The sequence below is a fragment of the Chelonia mydas genome, chromosome 20, assembly GCF_015237465.2.
Source record: "Chelonia mydas isolate rCheMyd1 chromosome 20, rCheMyd1.pri.v2, whole genome shotgun sequence".
NCBI lineage: Eukaryota > Metazoa > Chordata > Testudines > Cheloniidae > Chelonia > Chelonia mydas.
The window spans coordinates 18,850,867-18,870,887 of record NC_051260.2 but is presented as its reverse complement, the minus strand read 5'-3'; the positions used below and the strand labels follow the sequence as shown (position 1 = coordinate 18,870,887).

At 48.8% G+C, this 20,021-nt stretch overlaps 2 protein-coding genes and 1 long non-coding RNA gene across 9 annotated transcripts in view; 1 reads left to right on the top strand and 2 right to left on the bottom strand.

The window, feature by feature from the left end:
* The window catches only part of COLGALT1 (collagen beta(1-O)galactosyltransferase 1), a 21,434-nt gene extending 13,881 nt beyond the window's left edge, over window positions 1–7,553 (bottom strand). Inside the window, exons 1-5 of one of the 4 annotated variants that reach the window (XM_037888070.2) lie at window positions 6,853–7,553; window positions 3,112–3,222; window positions 1,789–1,906; window positions 549–683; window positions 193–397 (exon numbers count right to left, since the gene is read on the bottom strand). In XM_037888070.2, the coding sequence (XP_037743998.1) occupies window positions 193–397; window positions 549–683; window positions 1,789–1,906; window positions 3,112–3,222; window positions 6,853–7,064 (781 nt within the window). In that variant the 5' untranslated portion in view covers window positions 7,065–7,553. The remainder of the gene's footprint in view (window positions 1–192; window positions 398–548; window positions 684–1,788; window positions 1,907–3,111; window positions 3,223–6,852) is intronic. The other 3 variants (XM_043533265.1, XM_037888071.2, XM_043533263.1) reach the window with 3 other exon arrangements.
* The window catches only part of LOC119564814, a 21,476-nt gene continuing 8,732 nt past the window's right edge, over window positions 7,278–20,021 (top strand). The window contains exon 1 of the long non-coding RNA XR_005223660.2: window positions 7,278–7,719. This is a non-coding gene — a long non-coding RNA (uncharacterized LOC119564814). The remainder of the gene's footprint in view (window positions 7,720–20,021) is intronic.
* NIBAN3 (niban apoptosis regulator 3) overlaps window positions 14,483–20,021 on the bottom strand; it is a 23,822-nt gene continuing 18,283 nt past the window's right edge. For 3 of the 4 annotated variants that reach the window (XM_037888061.2, XM_037888060.2, XM_037888063.2), the window contains 3 exons: window positions 18,037–18,717; window positions 17,091–17,627; window positions 14,483–16,547 (listed from right to left, as the gene is read on the bottom strand). In XM_037888061.2, the coding sequence (XP_037743989.1) occupies window positions 17,197–17,627; window positions 18,037–18,717 (1,112 nt within the window). In that variant the 3' untranslated portion in view covers window positions 14,483–16,547; window positions 17,091–17,196. The remainder of the gene's footprint in view (window positions 16,548–17,090; window positions 17,628–18,036; window positions 18,718–20,021) is intronic. The other variant, XM_037888062.2, reaches the window with a different exon arrangement.

Here is a 20,021-nt window from a genome sequence, read left to right as displayed (position 1 = left end):
CAGTAAACAAGGGTTTTGTTAATATCTTATCCCTTGTTGGGCCCAAGACATCCCCTTACCAACACAGCAGACAACCTAATCCCCCTTCGGAAAAGGATGGCTGCAGGCTCCTCATCTCTCAATCCAGAGCAGCGCTACACACCCAGCCTATGCTAGCAAGAAGTGCATAAGCAGCAATATCCATTAACTCACCTGCCTGCTTGCAGGCAAATGCAAACACAATGATGTCATCAAAAGACCAGGTGTAATCTGGGTGTGGTGGGTAGAAGGCAAGGTCCTGGGAGGCCTCTTTCCGCAGGTCAATCAGGAAAGTGGAGTGCACCATGGGGACAGCAAAGCAGCCACGGCGATCTCGTTTTCGAATGGGAATGTAGGCAGGAGTGCGTTTGTAATAACCCTAAAAAGGGAAAAAGGAGCCTCTTGCAGGAGACTTTATGAGGGGGGCAGCTGGGAGTTGCTCATGCACGCAATGGATCCTGTACGCAAAGTCCTACTGTACACAGGGACTGGAGGAGGAACGTATGTCATAACCCCAGGCCTCCTCCTACCTGCGAGGTCATTCCACACCAGAAGTTAGAATAGGCAGCACGAGAGTCCAACATGGGTGCCACTACGGTCTTGTTCTCTGCCATCAGCAGGCCCAGGGTGTCTGGGTTTGTCAGGAGATTATCTGCATCCACAAACTGCAAACAGCAAAGAGAGACAAGTACAGTCAATTCCAATGCAGCCAGTCCGGTCCCTGCGTCAGCCTGATGTGCTCCACCCTGAGCCATTCCTGTGTAAACCCTGTGAATGCTTTCTAACTGCTCCCAAAGACACTCTCAGAATGTCCACTGACCCTAGGAGCTCCACACTAACTAGATATTATTGCTTTCGTTTTGATAAACACAGGTATTTCTGTTCCTCATTCTCAGTGCTGACAGGCAGGATCCATCAGCCAAGCCTGGAAACACATGGACTGCTGAGCCACAAAATATCCCATGCCCGCACATCAGTACAGCACAGGCAGTACTTGAGTCCAAATGGATTTCTATTACCTAAAGCCCAGTCACAAAATTCTCTTAAAAGCAGCTGCTATTCCAAATAGAGAAAAAGAGACCCATCTTAAGAAGTGCACCCTCAAGGGAGAGGTTCCTTAAATTCAACTACAGTCCTTCCTGTTTGGACATGAGAAACACAAAGATAGGTGTGACAGACATTTATATGTACATTAACTACATTTATACCTAAGCCAGTTAGATCATAAAGCTACTAAAGAAGGCTACAGCCTCCAAGCCCTCCTGGTTTGGAGCAACATCTTCACAACAGCAATATTTTAAAGATGCTTCCACTTCTCCAGGCAGGAAAACACTCATTTTCATGCCACTGTCACCAGCATAGTTACTGCATGACACTGCATTGATAGCAATTCATTGGTCAAATAGAGGCACCAGCAGAGCCCAGCTTCATGCATCTGAGGGACACAGAGTGCTTGCAGGGATCCAGTCAAGGACATCATATGGATTATTCCCACCCCAGGTTATCACTATATATTGGTCGCTGCCAAAAGCGGAACACCAAAGTACATGGATAATGGGCCATGGACTGCCTGGATGCGGTCTGGCTATTCCTGTGCTGATGCAGCTCTGGTGTGCAGGGCCAGGCTAGTGTAATCAGCAGCATTAGCCCAGGTGAGAGGCAAACAGAAACCTGCACAACTGATCTTGGATTTGGTTTGAAAACGGAAAATGACTGGACATAAACATAGCATCTGCCACCACAGTACCAAAGGCAGGGAGATTTTCTTACCAAGATGTAGTCAGCCCACATGTCCCTGGCAGATTTCAAGGCTGCTTGTCTGAGCTTCATCACGTGCTCATAGCGAGAATTTGACCAGTGCTTCAGGCCTTCCTCATCCGGATAGGACCTGCCAGGGATTAGCCTCTGTTAAAGTCCCAGCTGGGTTTATCCCTCCTTACTGCTTTCCCTTCCCAAAAGTTACATGATGTGAATATGTAGCTGGAATGAACTCAGCACAAGTGTCAAATCTGCGAGGTGAAAGGCAAGCTAGTTGCAAAAGCCGCCCAGCCCTCCCCTTTAGCCACACCACAATCCAAGAGGTCAGTAATGTCACGGAGGCCCTGAGACTCTACAGAAAAGGGAAGGCATTTGATAGACAGACATGTCTTGTTGGTCTCTATGGACCCAATTAAACCCTTGGGCTAACAGAATACTCTCTATATGTTGTGGAGACCATTGATGCAGCAGAGTCAATTGCTCTGACACACCAGTTTATGAGCATCTCTGAACAATCTTGTCTAGAACTGCAGCCAATCCAATCCTGCCACAAACAGTGACTTCTATCAGAACCCTGACCTGCTCTCCAGCACACTGCTCCCAAGTGACAAGCATGCTGAATTGTCTAAAACAAGCAAGATCAGATAAGGCAGAATTTAATGCTGTCTCCTTGGTGTCTGCAGATTTTGAAAAGGAAACTTTTTTTTTCTTATACATTCAAAAAATGAGAATATTGAAGAATTTACATAGGATTCTCGATAGCACTTGGAGACCAGCTCTGTTCAGTAATTTGCAGGCAGGTCTGCAAGGTTGTATGACCTGGGTGGGCTTCTGACAGTTGCAAGGCGGGGCAGCTTGACTTTCCTATCTGGAGCAAACACTGCATCAACCATCCTCCCATCCCTGGCACCCCCTCCCACCATCTGAGTGCATGTCCGTGAGGTCAAGGAAGTTCATTGATGGGAAGGAAGCCAGTGGTTAGAAGGGAGCCAGTGCACTTGCTAGGGGGAAAAGGCGTTCAGTCATTCACCCATCCTCACTTTGAGAGTTCAGCGGGGCTAAGATGAAACTTAACAAAATCACATGCCCCAGAGAAACAAGGATCATCAACAAACCCTATCTGCTCTCTGGCCCTAGGACAGTCTTTCACAATGGATGCCTAACCCTCCCACTGAGGTTAACTCCACCTTTAACCAAGTATTCAACCTTTTAATTTACCCTTTTACTGAGGAAATCAATAAACCTGAGCAGCTGTCTCTCTTCCCACTGAATGCAGATTCATTGGCAGGCAAGTTTAGCCAGGTGCTGGTAACAGTCTCTGAGGCAGGGTCTCACCTGGGCTCCTCCATCGGCCTCCACTCCACATAGTGATACAAGGTCTGCACATTTATCAGCCATTCTCGTAGCACAGCCGTTGTGTTGTCAGTGTTGTGGTCTGTTGCCACCCTGAAAAACACCCAACAGTGACACACTGCTCAGTAGGGACATGAACCCTCCTGGCGCTTTCCCCCATGCCCTGAAGGGGAAGCTGGAGCAATGTTCTTGGTCAAGGCTACGATTTAATCGTGAGTATCTTTAGTAAAAGTAATGGACAGGTCACGGGGGAGGGGAGAAAATCACAGTCCCATGACCTGCGGGCACTATGGGGGCAAAGCAGGGAACCCGCCACTGCCAGTGAGGGGGTAAGGAGCCCCATGCGGGGAGAGGCAGGGAGGCCACTGGCAGAGGGGGGGAAGCCCTGCAGGGCATCGCTCCGGCTGCCACCCAGGGGGTGAGGGCACGGAGTCCCGGGAGGCCCACTGCTGCTCCGGTCACCGCCAGGGATGAGGGAGCCCTGGGGCCAGACACATTGGCAGCTGCTCAGGCGGTCCCTGGGGCCAGCTGCCAAGGGCCACCAGAGCAGCGGCTAGTGCTGCTGGCTGCAAGACTGCCCAAGTGCCTGACTGCAGAACCGCTATAGCAGTGGCCAGTGTGGCTGACCCAGGGCTGCCTGAACATCTGGCTCCGGGGCCAGCTGCATGGGTGGCCCTGGGGTCAGCAACACTGGCCACTGCAGAAGTCATGGAATCTGTGACTTCCGTGACTTCCATGACAGACATGGAGCCCTACTCTTGGTCCATGCTGCCTCCCTTCACACCCTGCAGGAGAGTCTGAGGTAAATCCCACCATCTCATATAGTTTTGCATCTGCAAAGCTGCCCATTTCCCCTCTAGGTTCCACTCAGCCCACAGGAGACATCCATGTTCCCAGAATTCTGTGCTCTCCATTCTAACCCTGCTCCTCCTCATACCCTATTGAATCAGGAGCCTCTTGTCCTCTCTCATCCTCTCTAGTGCAAGGTTTTGCTCTAATGTAAGAAAACCAGGCAACCAGCATCCCAGACACCCTATTCTAACCCAGTCTTGTTGAGAATGGATCCCTAACACAAGATGCACAGCTGTCTTTAACCATAGTAGCGAACAGGGGTGGGAGGTGGGCATACCTTCACTCTCCACTTTCCAAGCATACAATTCACCCACCAGGGAAAAGGGGCTCACTGAGCCCTGGGACCGCTCCTTCAGCCACTATGAGGTGGCAGGAAAAGTTCTCTTCCTCAGTCTATACTTAACTCAAAGTGGTAGAGAGTCTGCAGTAATGCTTTTCGTTCCTGCTGCTGTAACACAAGCTCCAGTGGGAATTTCAAAGCAGGTACTAAATCCCTTGGGTAAGATACCTTCCCTGTTGACAACACTACCCACCCAGCTCATCCATGTAACAGCCACGTTATTTCTCTAGTCGCATAGAGCGCTGGCTACATGCACATGAAGCTGTTAAAGCCCAGACACTTGGGGCAGGTTGGCAAGCGTTTCATTGGGGCCAAGGTGGCTTTAAAGTGCTAATCAGCAACCTAGAAAAGGTAACAGGACTCTCCCATCCAACAATACCCAGATTGGCCCAGGGTCTCACTAGAATCCTGTCTGTTCTCAAGAAAGGCCCCAGGCCCACAGCGTGGGGCTGCGGGGAGCAGGCAAAGGGAATTGTCTGAATCTCACCAACCCCCAGAGCCACTGAATGGCCCGCAGTGCGGCAGTGGGAGAAAATCCCAGGAGGGTCCCGAGCCCCATCAGCTCCTTCCGGGGCCAGGGAAGGGAACAAATGTGTGGAGAGAAGCCAAGATCCTAGGTACCTGGGTGAGGAGGGAGAAAGTCCTGCGGTGGCAGGGTGGGTCCTGGTAGTGTGTGTGAGAGATTCCCAGAGACGGGCGTCCTGCGGGGGCTGGGCGGGGATGCCGGGGGCAGATACCAGGGAGGATGCCCAGGGTTGAGGGGGATGGGCAGATACCAGAGAGGATGCCGTGGGGACAAGATGCCCTGGGACAGATGCCGGGGGGCGGGGGAGAGAGGAGAATGCCCTAGGCAGGTACCGGGGGCAGATGCTGTGGGGGGAATGCCCAGGGGTTGATACTGGGGAGGATGCCTGGGGTAGGGGGGGCTGGGCAGGTCTCGGGGGCAGATGCTGGGGCACGGGGGAGATGCACGGGCACGGATACTGGGTAGGATGCCCGGGGGTAGGGAGGGCTGGCCGGGTCCTGGGGGCGGATGCCACGGAAGGGGAGCTAGGCAGGTCCTGGGGGCGATGCCTGGGGGTGGGGGGCTAGCGGGGATGCCAAGGGACAGATACCAGGAGGGATGCCTGGGGGTGAGGGGCTGGGCGGGTCCCGGGGGCGGATACCAGGAGGGATGTCCGGGGGCGGGGGGGCTAGGCGGGTCCTGGGGACGATGCCTGGGGGCGTGGGGACAGATACCAGGGGGGCAGGTCCCAAGGGCAATGCCCGGGGATAGGGGGGCTGGGTGGATCCTGGGGGCGATGCCCGAGGGCGGGAGGACCATGCAGGGATGACAAGCGGCAGATATGGGTGGGTGATGGCGGGGGGTATGGGGGCGATGCCCAGGGGCGGAAGAACTAGGCAGGGATGCCAAGGGGCAAATACGGGGGATCAATGCCCGGGGGCAGGGGGAACTAGGCAGGGTTGCCAAGGGGCAGATATGGGGGGTGGCGATGCCTGGGCACAGGGGGAACTAGGCAGGGATGCCAAGGGGCAGATACGGGGGGGCGATGCCTGGGGATGGGGGGGACTAGGCAGGGATGCCAAGGGAGATACCAGGGGGCGGGGGTCCCGTGGGTAGCGGGGCTGGGCGGGTCCTGGGGACAGGAAGACTAGGCAGGGATGCCAAGGGGCAGATACGGGGGGGCGATGCCCGGGGGTAGCAGCGCTGGGCGGGTCCTGGGGGCAGGAGAACTAGGCAGGGATGCCAAGGGAGATACGGGGGGGCGCTAGGCAGAGATGCCAAGGGGCAGATACGGGGGGGGCAATGCCCAGGGGTCGCAGGGCTGGGCGGGTCCCAGGGGTGGGGGGCTAGGCAGAGATGCCAAGGGGCAGATACGGGGGGGCAATGCCCAGGGGTCACGGGGCTGGGCGGGTCCCAGGGGTGGGGGGACTAGGCAGGGATGCCAAGGAGTAAATACGGGGGGGGGGGGTCCCGTGGGTAGCGGGGCTTGGCGGGTCCTGGGGACAGGAAGACTAGGCAGGGATGCCAAGGGGCAGATACGGGGGGGTGATACCCGGGGGCAGCAGCGCTGGGCGGGTCGTGGGGGCAGGAGAACTAGGCAGGGATGCCAAGGGAGATACGGGGGGGCGATGCCCGGGGGCGGGAGGGGGGGCGCTAGGCAGGGATGCCAAGGGGCAGATACGGGGGGGCGATACCCGGGGGTAGCAGCGCTGGGCGGGTCCTGGGGGCAGGAGAACTAGGCAGGGATGCCAAGGGAGATACGGGGGGGCGATGCCCGGGGGCGATGCCCGGGGGCGGGAGGGGGGGCGCTAGGCAGGGATGCCAAGGGGCAGATACGGGGGGGCGATACCCGGGGGTAGCAGCGCTGGGCGGGTCCTGGGGGCAGGAGGACTAGGCAGGGATGCCAAGGGAGATATGGGGGGGCGATTCCCGGGGGCGGGGATTAGGCAGAGATGCCAAGGGGCAGATACGGGGGGGCAATGCCCGGGGGTCGCGGGGCTGGGCGGGTCCCGGGGGCGGCTCTCACCACAGCGCCGTTCGCTCCTTCGGGTGCCGCAGCCGCTCCAGGGCCCCCAGCACCGCCGGCAGCGCGTGCGCCGCGTTCCGGGCGAGCAGCGCGATCAGCACCCGGGGCGCCTGGAGCGGCGACTCCGGGCTCCACCGCTCCTCGGGGAAGTAGGCGCCGCCCGGGGCCAGCAGCAGCAGCAGCAGCAGCCAGAGCCCGGCGGCCGGGGCCATGGTGGGTCTGGACGACCTACACAGCTGCCCTCCGACAGGAAATGGAAATTAAAGGCAAAGGGAAGATGAGCCCGGTACTCGCCACAGTCTCCCCCTAGGGGCACCTCCCCTTTAACAGGCATTCTTACACGCCGACAGGAAAGGGTCCGGAGACACACACGCCCCAGCCTCCCCTCGCCTTTCTCGGGGGCTAGCGAGAGCCCACACGTAACGCCTTAAAGGGATGGGGCCAGGCTCCGCCCCACGTGAGCCACGTTCCGCTTCCGTGCAGCGCGCGCGGGCTGGCGGGTGGGGCACGAGCCCCCGCCCCGGCCGCTGCTCGGGGCTGCTCCCAGCCTGGCGCGGTGCCGCGCCCCGGACGGCGCGCACGTGGCTGCCGCTGGGCGAGCCGCTCTCGGAGAGAGCCGCGCTCCCGCCCTGGCCCCGTTTTCTCTCGCCGCGGGTCTCCATCGTGGGTCACGGATCCCGCGTGAGACTGGACGGTTCGGTTCCCTCCCTCCGCAGCTTCTGGCATCAGCTGCCAGGAGACTGGGCTAGAGGGAGGTTCGGTCTGACCCAGTCTCGCTCTTATGCCTAATAAGGAATCTATAGGCCAAAAAACATTTCCTGGATCCTTTTTTGTTCTCTGTGTTGTTACAGACCTACTGGTGGACAGGTATTTTGAAATTACCTAAATAATTGAAACTGGCATGATTATAGTATTTGGCAAAAAATGTGGAATTTTAAAATAGCGTGCAGAATTTAATTTTGGCACAACTTGATGATCACTTTAGATAAGCTATTACCAGCAGGAGAGTGGGGTGGGAGGAGGCATTGTTTCATGGTGTCTGTGTATATAATGTCTTCTGCAATTTCCACAGTATGCATCCGACGAAGTGAGCTGTAGCTCACGAAAGCTCATGCTCAAATAAATTGGTTAGTCTCAAAGGTGCCACAAGTACTCCTTTTCTTTTTGCGAATACAGACTAACACGGCTGTTACTCTGAAACCTGTAATTTTGGCACAGAATTCCCCCAGGGGTATACAGTGAGAATAAAGCTTATCTGTGCAGGAGACAGATTTCTGGAGGTCCCAGCCAAGAGTGTAGAACAGGGGCTCTCAAACTGGGGGTCGGGACCCCTGAGGGCATCACGAGGTTATTACATGGGGGGGTTACAAGCTGTCAACCTCCACCCCAAATCCCACTTTGCCTCTAGCATTTATATTGGTGTTACAAATTAAAAACACCTTTTTATATATTTAAGGGGGGAGGGTCGCACTCAGATGCTTGCTCGGTGAAAGGGGTCACCAGTAAAAAAGTTTAAGAACCACTGGTGTAGAATTAACTCCCCCACAAACAAGGACCATCACAAACGGAGTACCTTCTCCAATGGCAAGGACCGTTTCTTTGTCCCTGCCTTCTCTGAGAGAATACAACCACCCATCTAAATTAAACAAAACACCACCTGGAATAAATGCACCAGAGATGTTAACATAACCCAGACAGTGTACAACATTAAACATGCTTGGAAATACAGTCATCACCCTACTTAATACTATGGCAAAAACACCATTAAAAATCATGTTAACCTTTTATTAAAGCTAGAGAAAAGAAGAAAAAACAGTTAAAAGTATTTGAAATGTAAAATGTGTTAAGGGAGGCTTTAGTTTTAACAATATTCCTTTTTTCTTTAGCTGTATCTAGCGTTCAGAAGGAAAAAGTCCATGTTGCTTGACAATATCTTGGATTTTACCAAAGATAGTACTGTAATAACTGTCCTTTTGAGGAAAAGAGCAGAAGTAGCTGAGATTGGCTGGAGATGTCTTCGCTGCTGCTGCTGTTAAAGTCCAATCTTAGAAGGAAAAGCCCCCTTGTTTGACAGTCTCTTAGCTGGTACCAAAGATGAACTGTTATCCAATGTGGTGTTTGGGATTTATGTGGAGCTTCTTGGGGTGATGATCTGGGTCCCCCCCTCTCAGGATCAGGGTGACTTCCTAAAAAGAAAAGGAGTACTTGTGGCACCTTAGAGACTAACCAATTTATTTGAGCATAAGCTTTCGTGAGCTACAGCTCACTTCATCGGATGCATACTGTGGAAAGTGTAGAAGATCTTTTATACACACAAAGCATGAAAAAATACCTCCCCCCACCCCACTCTCCTGCTAGTAATAGCTTATCTAAAGTGACCACTCTCCTTACAATGTGTATGATAATCAAGGTGGGCCATTTCCAGCACAAATCCAGGGTTTAACAAGAACGTCGGGGGGGGGGGGGTAGGAAAAAACAAGGGGAAATAGGCTTGAATAGAGACTGGGAGTGGCTAAGTCATTATGCAAGGTAACCTAAGTTAACTGTATCCAATTTGCAAATGATTCCAATTCAACAGTTTCTCGCTGGAGTCTGAATTTGAAGTTTTTTTGTTGTAATATCGCAACTTTCATGTCTGTAATCACGTGACCAGAGAGATTGAAGTGTTCTCCGACTGGTTTATGAATGTTATAATTCTTGACATCTGATTTGTATATTTATCCATTTATTCTTTTACGTAGAGACTGTCCAGTTTGACCAATGTACATGGCAGAGGAGCATTGCTGGCACATGATGGCATATATCACATTGGTGGATGTGCAGGTGAACGAGCCTCTGATAGTGTGGCTGATGTTATTAGGCCCTGTGATGGTGTCCCCTGAACAGATATGTGGGCACAGTTGGCAACGGGCTTTGTTGCAAGGATAGGTTCCTGAGTTAGTGGTTCTGTTGTGTGGTATATGGTTGCTGGTGAGTATTTGCTTCAGGTTGGGGGGCTGTCTGTAGGCAAGGACTGGCCTGTCTCCCAAGATTTGTGAGTGTGTTGGGTCATCCTTCAGGATAGGTTGTAGATCATTAATAATGCGTTGGAAGGGTTTTAGTTGGGGGCTGAAGGTGACGGCTAGTGGCGTTCTGTTATTTTCTTTGTTAGGCCTGTCCTGTAGTAGGTGACTTCTGGGAACTCTTCTGGGTCTATCAATCTGTTTCTTCACTTCCGCAGGTGGGTATTGTAGTTGTAAGAATGCTTGATAGAGATCTTGTAGGTGTTTGTCTCTGTCTGAGGGGTTAGAGCAAATGCGGTTGTATCGCAGAGCTTGGCTGTAGACGATGGATCGTGTGGTGTGGTCAGGGTGAAAGCTGGAGGCATGTAGATAGGAATAGCGGTCAGTAGGTTTCCGGTATAGGGTGGTGTTTATGTGACCATCGTTTATTAGCACTGTAGTGTCCAGGAAGTGGATCTCTTGTGTAGACTGGACCAGGCTGAGGTTGATGGTGGGATGGAAATTGTTGAAATCATGGTGGAATTCCTCAAGGGCTTCTTTTCCATGGGTCCAGATGATGAAGATGTCATCAATATAGCGCAAGTAGAGTAGGAGCGTAGGGGACAAGAGCTGAGGAAGCGTTGTTCTAAGTCAGCCATAAAAATGTTGGCATACTGTGGGGCCATGCGGGTACCCATAGCAGTGCCGCTGATCTGAAGGTATACATTGTCCCCAAATGTAAAATAGTTATGGGTAAGGACAAAGTCACAAAGTTCAGCCACCAGGTTAGCCGTGACATTATCGGGGATAGTGTTCTTGACGGCTTGTAGTCCATCTTTGTGTGGAATGTTGGTGTAGAGGGCTTCTACATCCATAGTGGCCAGGATGGTGTTATCAGGAAGATCACCGATGGACTGTAGTTTCCTCAGGAAGTCAGTGGTGTCTCGAAGGTAGCTGGGAGTGCTGGTAGCGTAGGGCCTGAGGAGGGAGTCTACATAGCCAGACAATCCTGCTGTCAGGGTGCCAATGCCTGAGATGATGGGGCATCCAGGATTTCCGGGTTTATGGATCTTGGGTAGTAGATAGAATATCCCAGGTTGGGGTTCCAGGGGTGTGTCTGTGCGGATTTGATCTTGTGCTTTTTCAGGGAGTTTCTTGATCAATTGCTGTAGTTTCTTTTGGTAACTCTCAGTGGGATCAGAGGGTAATGGCTTGTAGAAAGTGGTGTTGGAGAGCTGCTGAGCAGCCTCTTGTTCATATTCCGACCTATTCATGATGACAGCAGCACCTCCTTTGTCAGCCTTTTTGATTATGATGTCAGAGTTGTTTCTGAGGCTGTGGATGGCATTGTGTTCCGCACGGCTGAGGTTATGGGGCAAGTGATGCTGCTTTTCCACAATTTCAGCCCATGCACGTCGGCGGAAGCACTCTATGTAGAAATCCAGTCTGCTGTTTCGACCTTCAGGAGGAGTCCACCTAGAATCCTTCTTTTTGTAGTGTTGGTAGGGAGGTCTCTGTGGATTAGTATGTTGTTCAGAGGTATGTTGGAAATATTCCTTGAGTCGGAGACGTCGAAAATAGGATTCTAGGTCACCACAGAACTGTATCATGTTCGTGGGGGTGGAGGGGCAGAAGGAGAGGCCCCGAGATAGGACAGCTGCTTCTGCTGGGCTGACAGTATAGTTGGATAGGTTAACAATATTGCTGGGTGGGTTGAGGGAACCATTGCTGTGGCCTCTTGTGGCATGTAGTAGTTTAGAAAGTTTAGTATCCTTTTTCTTTTGTAGAGAAGCAAAGTGTGTGTTGTAAATGGCTTGTCTAGTTTTAGTAAAGTCCAGACACGAGGAAGTTTGTGTGGAAGGTTGGTTTTTTATGATAGTATCCATTTTTGAGAGCTGATTATTAATCTATCACTAGCACTATCAGAGGCTCGTTCACCTGCACATCCACCAATGTGATATATGCCATCATGTGCCAGCAATGCCCCTCTGCCATGTACATTGGTCAAACTGGACAGTCTCTACGTAAAAGAATAAATGGACACAAATCAGATGTCAAGAATTATAACATTCATAAACCAATCGGAGAACACTTCAATCTCTCTGGTCACGTGATTACAGACATGAAAGTTGTGATATTATAACAAAAAAACTTCAAATCCAGACTCCAGCGAGAAACTGTTACATTGGAATTCATTTGCAAATTGGATACAATTACCTTAGGCTTGAATAGAGACTGGGAGTGGCTAAGTCATTATGCAAGGTAAACTATTTCCCCTTGTTTTTTCCTACCCCCTCCCCCCCAGACGTTCTTGTTAAACCCTGGATTTGTGCTGGAAATGGCCCACCTTGATTATCATACACATTGTAAGGAGAGTGGTCACTTTAGATAAGCTATTACCAGCAGGAGAGTGGGTTTGTGTGGGGGGAGGGCGGGGGGTGAGAAAACCTGGATTTGTGCTGGAAATGGCCCAACTTGATTATCATACACATTGTAAGGAGAGTGATCACTTTAGATAAGCTATTACCAGCAGGAGAGTGGGGTGTGAGGAGGTATTTTTTCATGCTTTGTGTGTATAAAAGATCTTCTACACTTTCCACAGTATGCATCCGATGAAGTGATCTGTAGCTCACGAAAGCTTATGCTCAAATAAATTGGTTAGTTTCTAAGGTGCCACAAGTACTCCTTTTCTTTTTGCGAATACAGACTAACACGTCTATTACTCTGAAAAGGGTGACCTGTTTGTTTTAAACCTGCTGCCTAGTAATTTCATTTTGTGACCTTGTGGTTCTTGTGTTATGAGAAGAAGTAACACTTCCCTATTTACCTTCTCCACACCAGTCATGAGTTTATAGACCTATCATATCCCCCCTTAACTTTCCAAGCTGAAAAGTCCTTATTAATCATTCCTCCTATGGAAGCTGTTCCATACCCCTAATCATTTTTGTTGCCCTTTTCTGAACCTTTCCCAATTCCAAAATATCCTTTTTTGATGGGGTGACCACATCTGCATGCGGTATTCAAAATGTTGGTGTACTATGGATCTAAACAGGCAATATATTTTCTGTCTTATCATCTATCCCTTTTCTAATGATTCCTAACATTGTTAGCTTTTTTGACTGCATATTTATACATAACTGAGTAATAATTAATTTAAACTACAATACAGACACTATTTCCCACATCCCTCAGAAGCTGTGCAAAGGCTTGAGGGAGTCAGGGTTAACGGAGGAGCTGAGGGAAAGGGAAGTAATTGCTGGGAAGGAGCCTGGGAGTGAACTTGGACAGTTGTTGTGTGTGGGAGGGAGATGTATGGAACAGATTTTTTTTTTTGGGAGGGGAGGGGGATTGTTAGGGAGCTTCCCCCCCCCCCCCCCGCAGATCCTGGCTGACCCCTAGCATTTCCCATTCAGTCAGGCATATAAGCCCCTGTCCCTACAACCCTACTCAGCCACCCCTTCTCCCAGCATCCCAATGTCCCTATACCCCACTCAGCTACCCCCTATCTCCATGTAGCCTTGCACCCTCACTCCCACTCAGTCCCTGGCTGAATGTTGTCACCCTACTAGCTCCTATGCCCCAGTCTGTGTCCCCACCATTAGCCCTTCTGACCCTTAGTCTGTGACCCTCCCCAGCAGCCCTGTGGTCCCCACTCTGTCCATCCCTTCTCACCCCATTCCTCCTCACATGGTCCCAGAGACAGGGCACTGTGGGGAACTAGCCTCTCCCCAGCAGGCTGCTCCACCTGCCCTGTTCTGGCACCACAGCAGCCTCTGGTGGGCAAAAGATGTAATTACAGCACCTCCCCAGGATAATGTATTTTCGGGGTGGGGGGGGAGATCTGCAGGGGACAGGGGATTCTGCAGGTGCGCAGTGACTCACAAGGCCCCCACCAGAAATAAGACTTCAGTGGTTCTCAAACTTCACTGCATTGCAACCCTCTTCAGGGGGCCAGGGAGTGGAGCCCAAGCCTCGCCCCAGCTGAAGCCCTTGGGCTTCTGCTTCAGCCCCAGGCCCCAGCAAGTCACCCTGATCCTCGGGGTGGGGGGACAGCAGCCACAATGGTGAAGCTCATTCCAGAACCCTCTGTCTGTTCTTTCATACTTTCGCCACACAATCTTTCTTTTAAGGACCCAGAAAGGGAGTGATGGGTATAGCCCATCCCTTCATTATTTTGTCCACCAATAGGCCTAATATCCAACATACCAATTGGCTCATTAACTTCCAGCCCTACATTTCCTGTTTTTATCAAGTGTTCGGTTCAACACAGTCCTTGAATCATATCGAGTTAGCCTAGTATGTTTGCTTTCTGTACCTTTTCCCATCACTTTTTATAGGTTATTATAACATGTAATGAACTTTTACATACTTTTTACAGTTGAGTTCACACTTTGGCTAAATTTGTAGGCTCATTTATTTCAACAGTGCAGATATATTATAAAAAAATTCCAAAACAAAATTCCACTGCACACACTTTTCAACGGGGGGTGGAAAAGGAAGAGAGAACAAACATGTGACAGATGTTAATCACATCACTTAATCCACTACCAAATATGCTCATAGTATGAAGCTTAGTCAATATCATGAATAACTCTATACCATCTTGCCTCCTATTTAATGCCAGACAGGAAATGGGACAGACATAGGCCTGCTGGTTAAAGAGTGGTCTTTATTTCCTGGCTCCCATCTTGTGGCAGGAGAGAGGGTTGCAAAAAATTAAACTCATGTGGTCAACGTCAGTATCAGCTGACACCAGTTACATTTTCTCTTTAAAAATACATAGCTAAAATGCAATATCATCCAAAACCAAACCACCACCACTCACTAGTGCAAACAATTCTAACTGGAAATCAGGTGTTTTGAACAAGTAGTAAGGCGTAAATTTCAGTTCCCTACAAATGGACCATGTGGAATTGTACAAAACCTGTACTGAAGAGAATGAATAACTAGGTTAGCACTGGGGTCTTAAAAGACCATGGTTTCAATAAGACCAAATTTCAAAGTGCAAGATGTGAACTGAATGCGGGTGGTAAAGTAATTCCATCCTAAAAGCCTGTGATAGGCTTGATTCTTATCAATCAGTGCAGTTTCAGTGCATGGAAAATCTTTAGTATCATTTGATTAGCAGTTAAGAGTCATCTCAACGGGGTGGATGCACAAGAGATTGTGTTTATGAAATACAGAAACATGAATGAATTTGTTCCCTTTTTGAAAACCACAAAATTATAAAGTGTCAGTTTTGTAAACACCACGCTTTGAGTGTTAATAGGTTTATTCAAATAAATACACCAGATTACTTTTTTTTACATCACTATCTAATGATGTTAGTACTTAAATGTAAACACCTGTTGGTATAAGATACATAGGCTTTTATGGATTAAATAATAAGCCATATATTGGAATAAAAGTTTAAAAACTTAAAAAGCTTAACAGCATTGTGGGGATTAGGAAAAGACAACACTAGATAGAGTTCCCTTCTCTTAGCAAATTACAGGTCAGCATGAAGCATGAACATTATTAAAAATTCACTAAAAAGGTTTTTACATATCTGAAATTTTAAATTAGTAGCTTCTATTTTGGGGTGAAGTTGTACATATGAAACAGATATTACCTCTGTTACGGCAACCATTCCAATGAACTTCAGGTTCTGTGATTCAGTCCAGCTGAGCAAACACGTAATAAATGAATTAAATAGGTATCCTTGTGGCCACTGTAAGAATCTCATTGAGCCTTATTACACAATAGGCCCAGTCCTGCTCACTGAACTCCATGAGCTGTTAAGTTTCAACAGCAGCAGGGTTGGGCCCAAAATATCAGTGATTACACCACTTCACTGTCTTCCCCTACTATAACTGCCTTGGAAGAAACAAATACAAAGAAGATAGATACAGTGGAGCAGATTTTTTGTTTTGAGTTTGTGCTTGGCAATGCAGAGCGTGGGGCCCCAATTCTCCACCTGAGCATGACTGTAGCGAAGCACACTCCAGCTACTCCTCTTCCATTCCTGATAACCTCCATCCTCCCTACTGCACTGGGGACTCCAAGGAGGGTGACAGGATCTGACTGTCAGCTCTGTACTCGCAGGAAGCCCCAAGTTAGGGGAATGAGGCTAGGCTTCACACACTTTGCACTGCCTGAGTCACAAAGGGAGTGGAACAGGACAGAAACTGTATCAGTGTATGCTGTTTGAAGAAACTGGGAAGGGTTTATTAGTGAAGTCTTTGTAGCTGCAGAATGTTTGTTGTCTCTCTCTGAAACACTTTTCCAGGACATCAGTACCATGAGAAAACCACAGAATACTGTATTGTGTACACACCCTGACTTGAAGGCCCCTTATAAACACCTTCAGTATTATCACTTACAAATAGAATGAAAAGCCACACCAGGACAAAGGGCAGAAAGGTGAGAATTAAGAGCCTAAGGGTATTAAGATACACTATATGATACGCATAAATATTACGTCTTACATAAATGTTCACAAAGGAGCAGTTCATTCCTTTCCAATCCCTCAGCTTTTGCTCAGTTTTCTGCTCTGAGAAGCAAGACCAATTCCAGTTCTTTCAGTTCACATTCGTAAAGCTTTGAGACTGAAAATCTCTGCATCTCCCACTAAGTCTTGGTCAGTGCTGCTGAAGCGTCTGCCATGCAACTGGCAGCCCCTTCGCAGCCTCAGTTGCCTTGGCACTCTCCATTATTTGCTAATATAGGGATATAGATTCATAGATTCATAGATATTTAGGTCAGAAGGGACCATTATGATCATCTAGTCTGACCTCCTGCACAACGCAGGCCACAGAATTTCACCCACCACTCCCACAAAAAAACCTCACACCTATATCTGTGCTATTGAAGTCCTCAAATTGTAGTTTAAAGACCTCAAGGAGCAGAGAATCCTCCAGCAAGTGATCCGTGCCCCATGCTACAGAGGAAGGCGAAAAACCTCCAGGGCCTTCCAATCTGCCCAGGAGGAAAATTCCTTCCCGACCCCAAATATGGCGATCAGCTAAACCCTGAGCATATGGGCAAGATTCATCAGCCAGATACTACAGAAAATTCTTTCCCGGGTAACTTGGATCTTACCCCATCTAAAACCCATTACAGGCCATTGGGCCTATTTACCATGAATATTTAATTACCAAAGCCATGTTATCCCATCATACCATCTCCTCCATAAACTTATCGAGTTTAATCTTAAAGCAAGATAGATCTTTTGCCCCCACTACTTCCCTCGGAAGGCTATTCCAAAACTTCATTCCAAAACTTCATCTATCATTGTATCAGGAAAGTTGAATGTGTGTACGAAGCTTTGCCATCCCTCTGCTCCACGATGGTCAACGTCAGCTAGATCTTGCTCCTCGTACTTCTATTTCAGAGGTTCGGTTTGACGACAACCACTTCCCTGGTCTCTGTTGTCTTCGAGATCCATTTCCAGCAGATCTGTTTGGAAGATTTCCATTTCGATAGCTATGGACAGACACTCTAGAAAAACAGTCTTATCTGTCTCATTGAAGTCTGCCTCTGTCATCTCCTCCTTGTTCATTTCCGGGACAGGACCCTCATGCACATCTTCGTGTCTCAGGCTTCCAGTGAGTAAAAAGGGAACAGACTTACCTTCAGCCAGTCCACCTGCATGCCTACGCCCCTTGAATTCCTGCTGAGCATCGTACCCTAGCTCCAGCTGACAGACCTTTCTTTCCAGACCCTCCGCAGGAACCAACTTTTGGACATGTAATGCTGCAATCATTTCATCACCATGTTCCTGAAGTCGGTGTGTCCAAGTGGCATCCCCTGTTTCTTTCACAGAAAATGGACAGTGTGAGATCATTTGCCCATTGCAAGCTTCCCCCACCCTGCATTTGCCTTCACCCACTGATACTGTATGCATTTCCCAACTGCTCCGATTTTCTCCTAACTTGTCTCCATCCCACTCAATTGATGCCACATGATTTGTTGCAGATCTTTGTAATTTTCCCTCTGTTAAACCTCCATCGTCCCTATATGTATCTCTGTCCAAACCCATAACCTGCAATGAATTGGTATTAGGCCAACAGTTAGCCTGAGAGTTGTCAGAATTTGTACTATCTGGGGTTGGACTCTGGTTCTTGGACATGCTTGTATTTGCAAAAAAAAGTATAGTTACAAGATTCCTTGCAGGGACTTTCTTGATCCTGCAATAACTCTCTGTATTCTTGGTTATTCTTACCACTCTGTCCTGCTCCTTTAATCCAAGCTAGATTTAACTCCAATTCTCCATCCTGCCCTTGACCGCCTTGCTCAAACATCGCCCTCCCCCATTCCTCTTGTATTTTCTCTACAGCAACTTTATCTACTGAATGTTCATTTATGATGTTCTGTGGCTCTTGTAGATCTTTGCTCCTTGCAAAAGGGCTCCATGACTTGTCATTACATTTGTTTTTATTTCGGTCTCCTGTGCACATATTGTTTTCAGCCTCAGACACAACTTCAGTCTTCTCTGCAACATGTCCTGCAGGTTCAGTAATACAGCTGCTTCGCATGTCTGGTTCCAAGGCCTTCTTGTGTCTCCAATTCCTACCATCAGGCAACACCCTCAAATATTTTTCTGCTTCTTTATGGCAATGGGAAGTTACTGGGCAGATTCGCCCTTTATCTTTGGGAGGATTTGCAGCCCCAGCTGAGCCTCCTTCATATTTCCATGCTTTCTTGTCTGAAGTCGTCTCACTGACTTGACAGGAGATGAGGTTCATGGTGTCTGATGTGGCATTGCAACCTAAGGCTCCTGTCCTTATTTCAGAGTGTTCCTGGGCTCTGTCCTGCTGCAGCAAGTTGTCCACACTATCCAGAACACAGGAGAAGCTGTCACTGTAAAGATTATGTCTGTTTTGACTTGAAGCCTCTTTCAAGGCTGAAACAAAGAACAACAGAAAGTAAGACAAAGAAATACCAAATCTTGCTTTGCTCTCTATCCCTGTTCCCTCCCTACTGCATGTGTCTATATAGTCACAGTCCTTGTGCAGCACACACCCCTACATTAATATTCCATCTGTCCTGTGTCCTAGTTCTTATGAGCCCTTCTTGACATTTTTCTTTCCACAGGGGAAGCCAGGTTATCCCCAGTTCTAGTGTGGTAGCCAGGAGCAAGTCCCTGTGACTGCTCTGGAGGCTTTGAAAGCTCTGTCACATAGTCCCTCTGACTTATCCCCAACAAAAAAACATATTTGAAGAGTTAAAAATGGCCTTTGGGGCTGGTTTGATCAGAGGAGCCAATGCAAGCAGATGGGCAGGATGCCTGGCTTTAAAATGACCACATTAACGATTTGTCCTGAACATGAAAGCTCTTTTGTTTTTAACACTTGAAAAGCAACAACTAACATGCAGCCCTGAGATGACATCACGGCTGTAAAATGGGATTTTATTTCCACCACACTAGCCAGTGGGAAATGTTTGGGCTACAATCAGAGCAGGAAGAGAAAGAGAATGCAGAGACTGGCAGAAGTAAGATATTTCAACATAGGAATACTGGAATTTACCACAAACAACATATGGAAAGTTGTTTGAACAGGAAAGCATAAAGATGCCTATAGATGTGAGAGACCATAAGAGCATTCCCATGCCAGAAGGCAACTGGCTCCCTGGTATCGAGCAGTGAGTTTCAGCTGGCCTCACCAGCTCAAGTTTACTCTAACTCTTTATTGTAATAATTTGTATCTAAAAGGTGTCACGTTATAGGTCATTGGAAAACCAATAACACTCTCATCACTAATATTCTTGCATGATGTTTGTAAAGTAAACCCAGAAAGGATTATTCAGCTGTGCTGAAATTATGACTAAAATGTGTTTAAATCAAGCATGTCAAGGGGAGATGAAAAACAGTTTTTTCCCCAGACAAAGGAATGCGGTGCCACTTGTTTAAATGTATCTCCCATGTAAATTGAGCAACGTGTGACCAATGAAAAGTACATTTGCATGCCAGGCAAACAAAATCATCAGAAGAGCAAGTATGGGGGAAATGATCACTTAATTTCAACAAAAAGAAAAGGAGTACTTGTGGCACCTTAGAGACTAACCAATTTATTTGAGCATAAGCTTTCGTGAGCTACAGCTCACTTCATCAGATGCATAAAGTGGGAAGTACAGTGAGGAGATTTTATATACACACAGACCATGAAAAAACACACATTGTAAGGAGAGTGATCACTTAAGATGAGC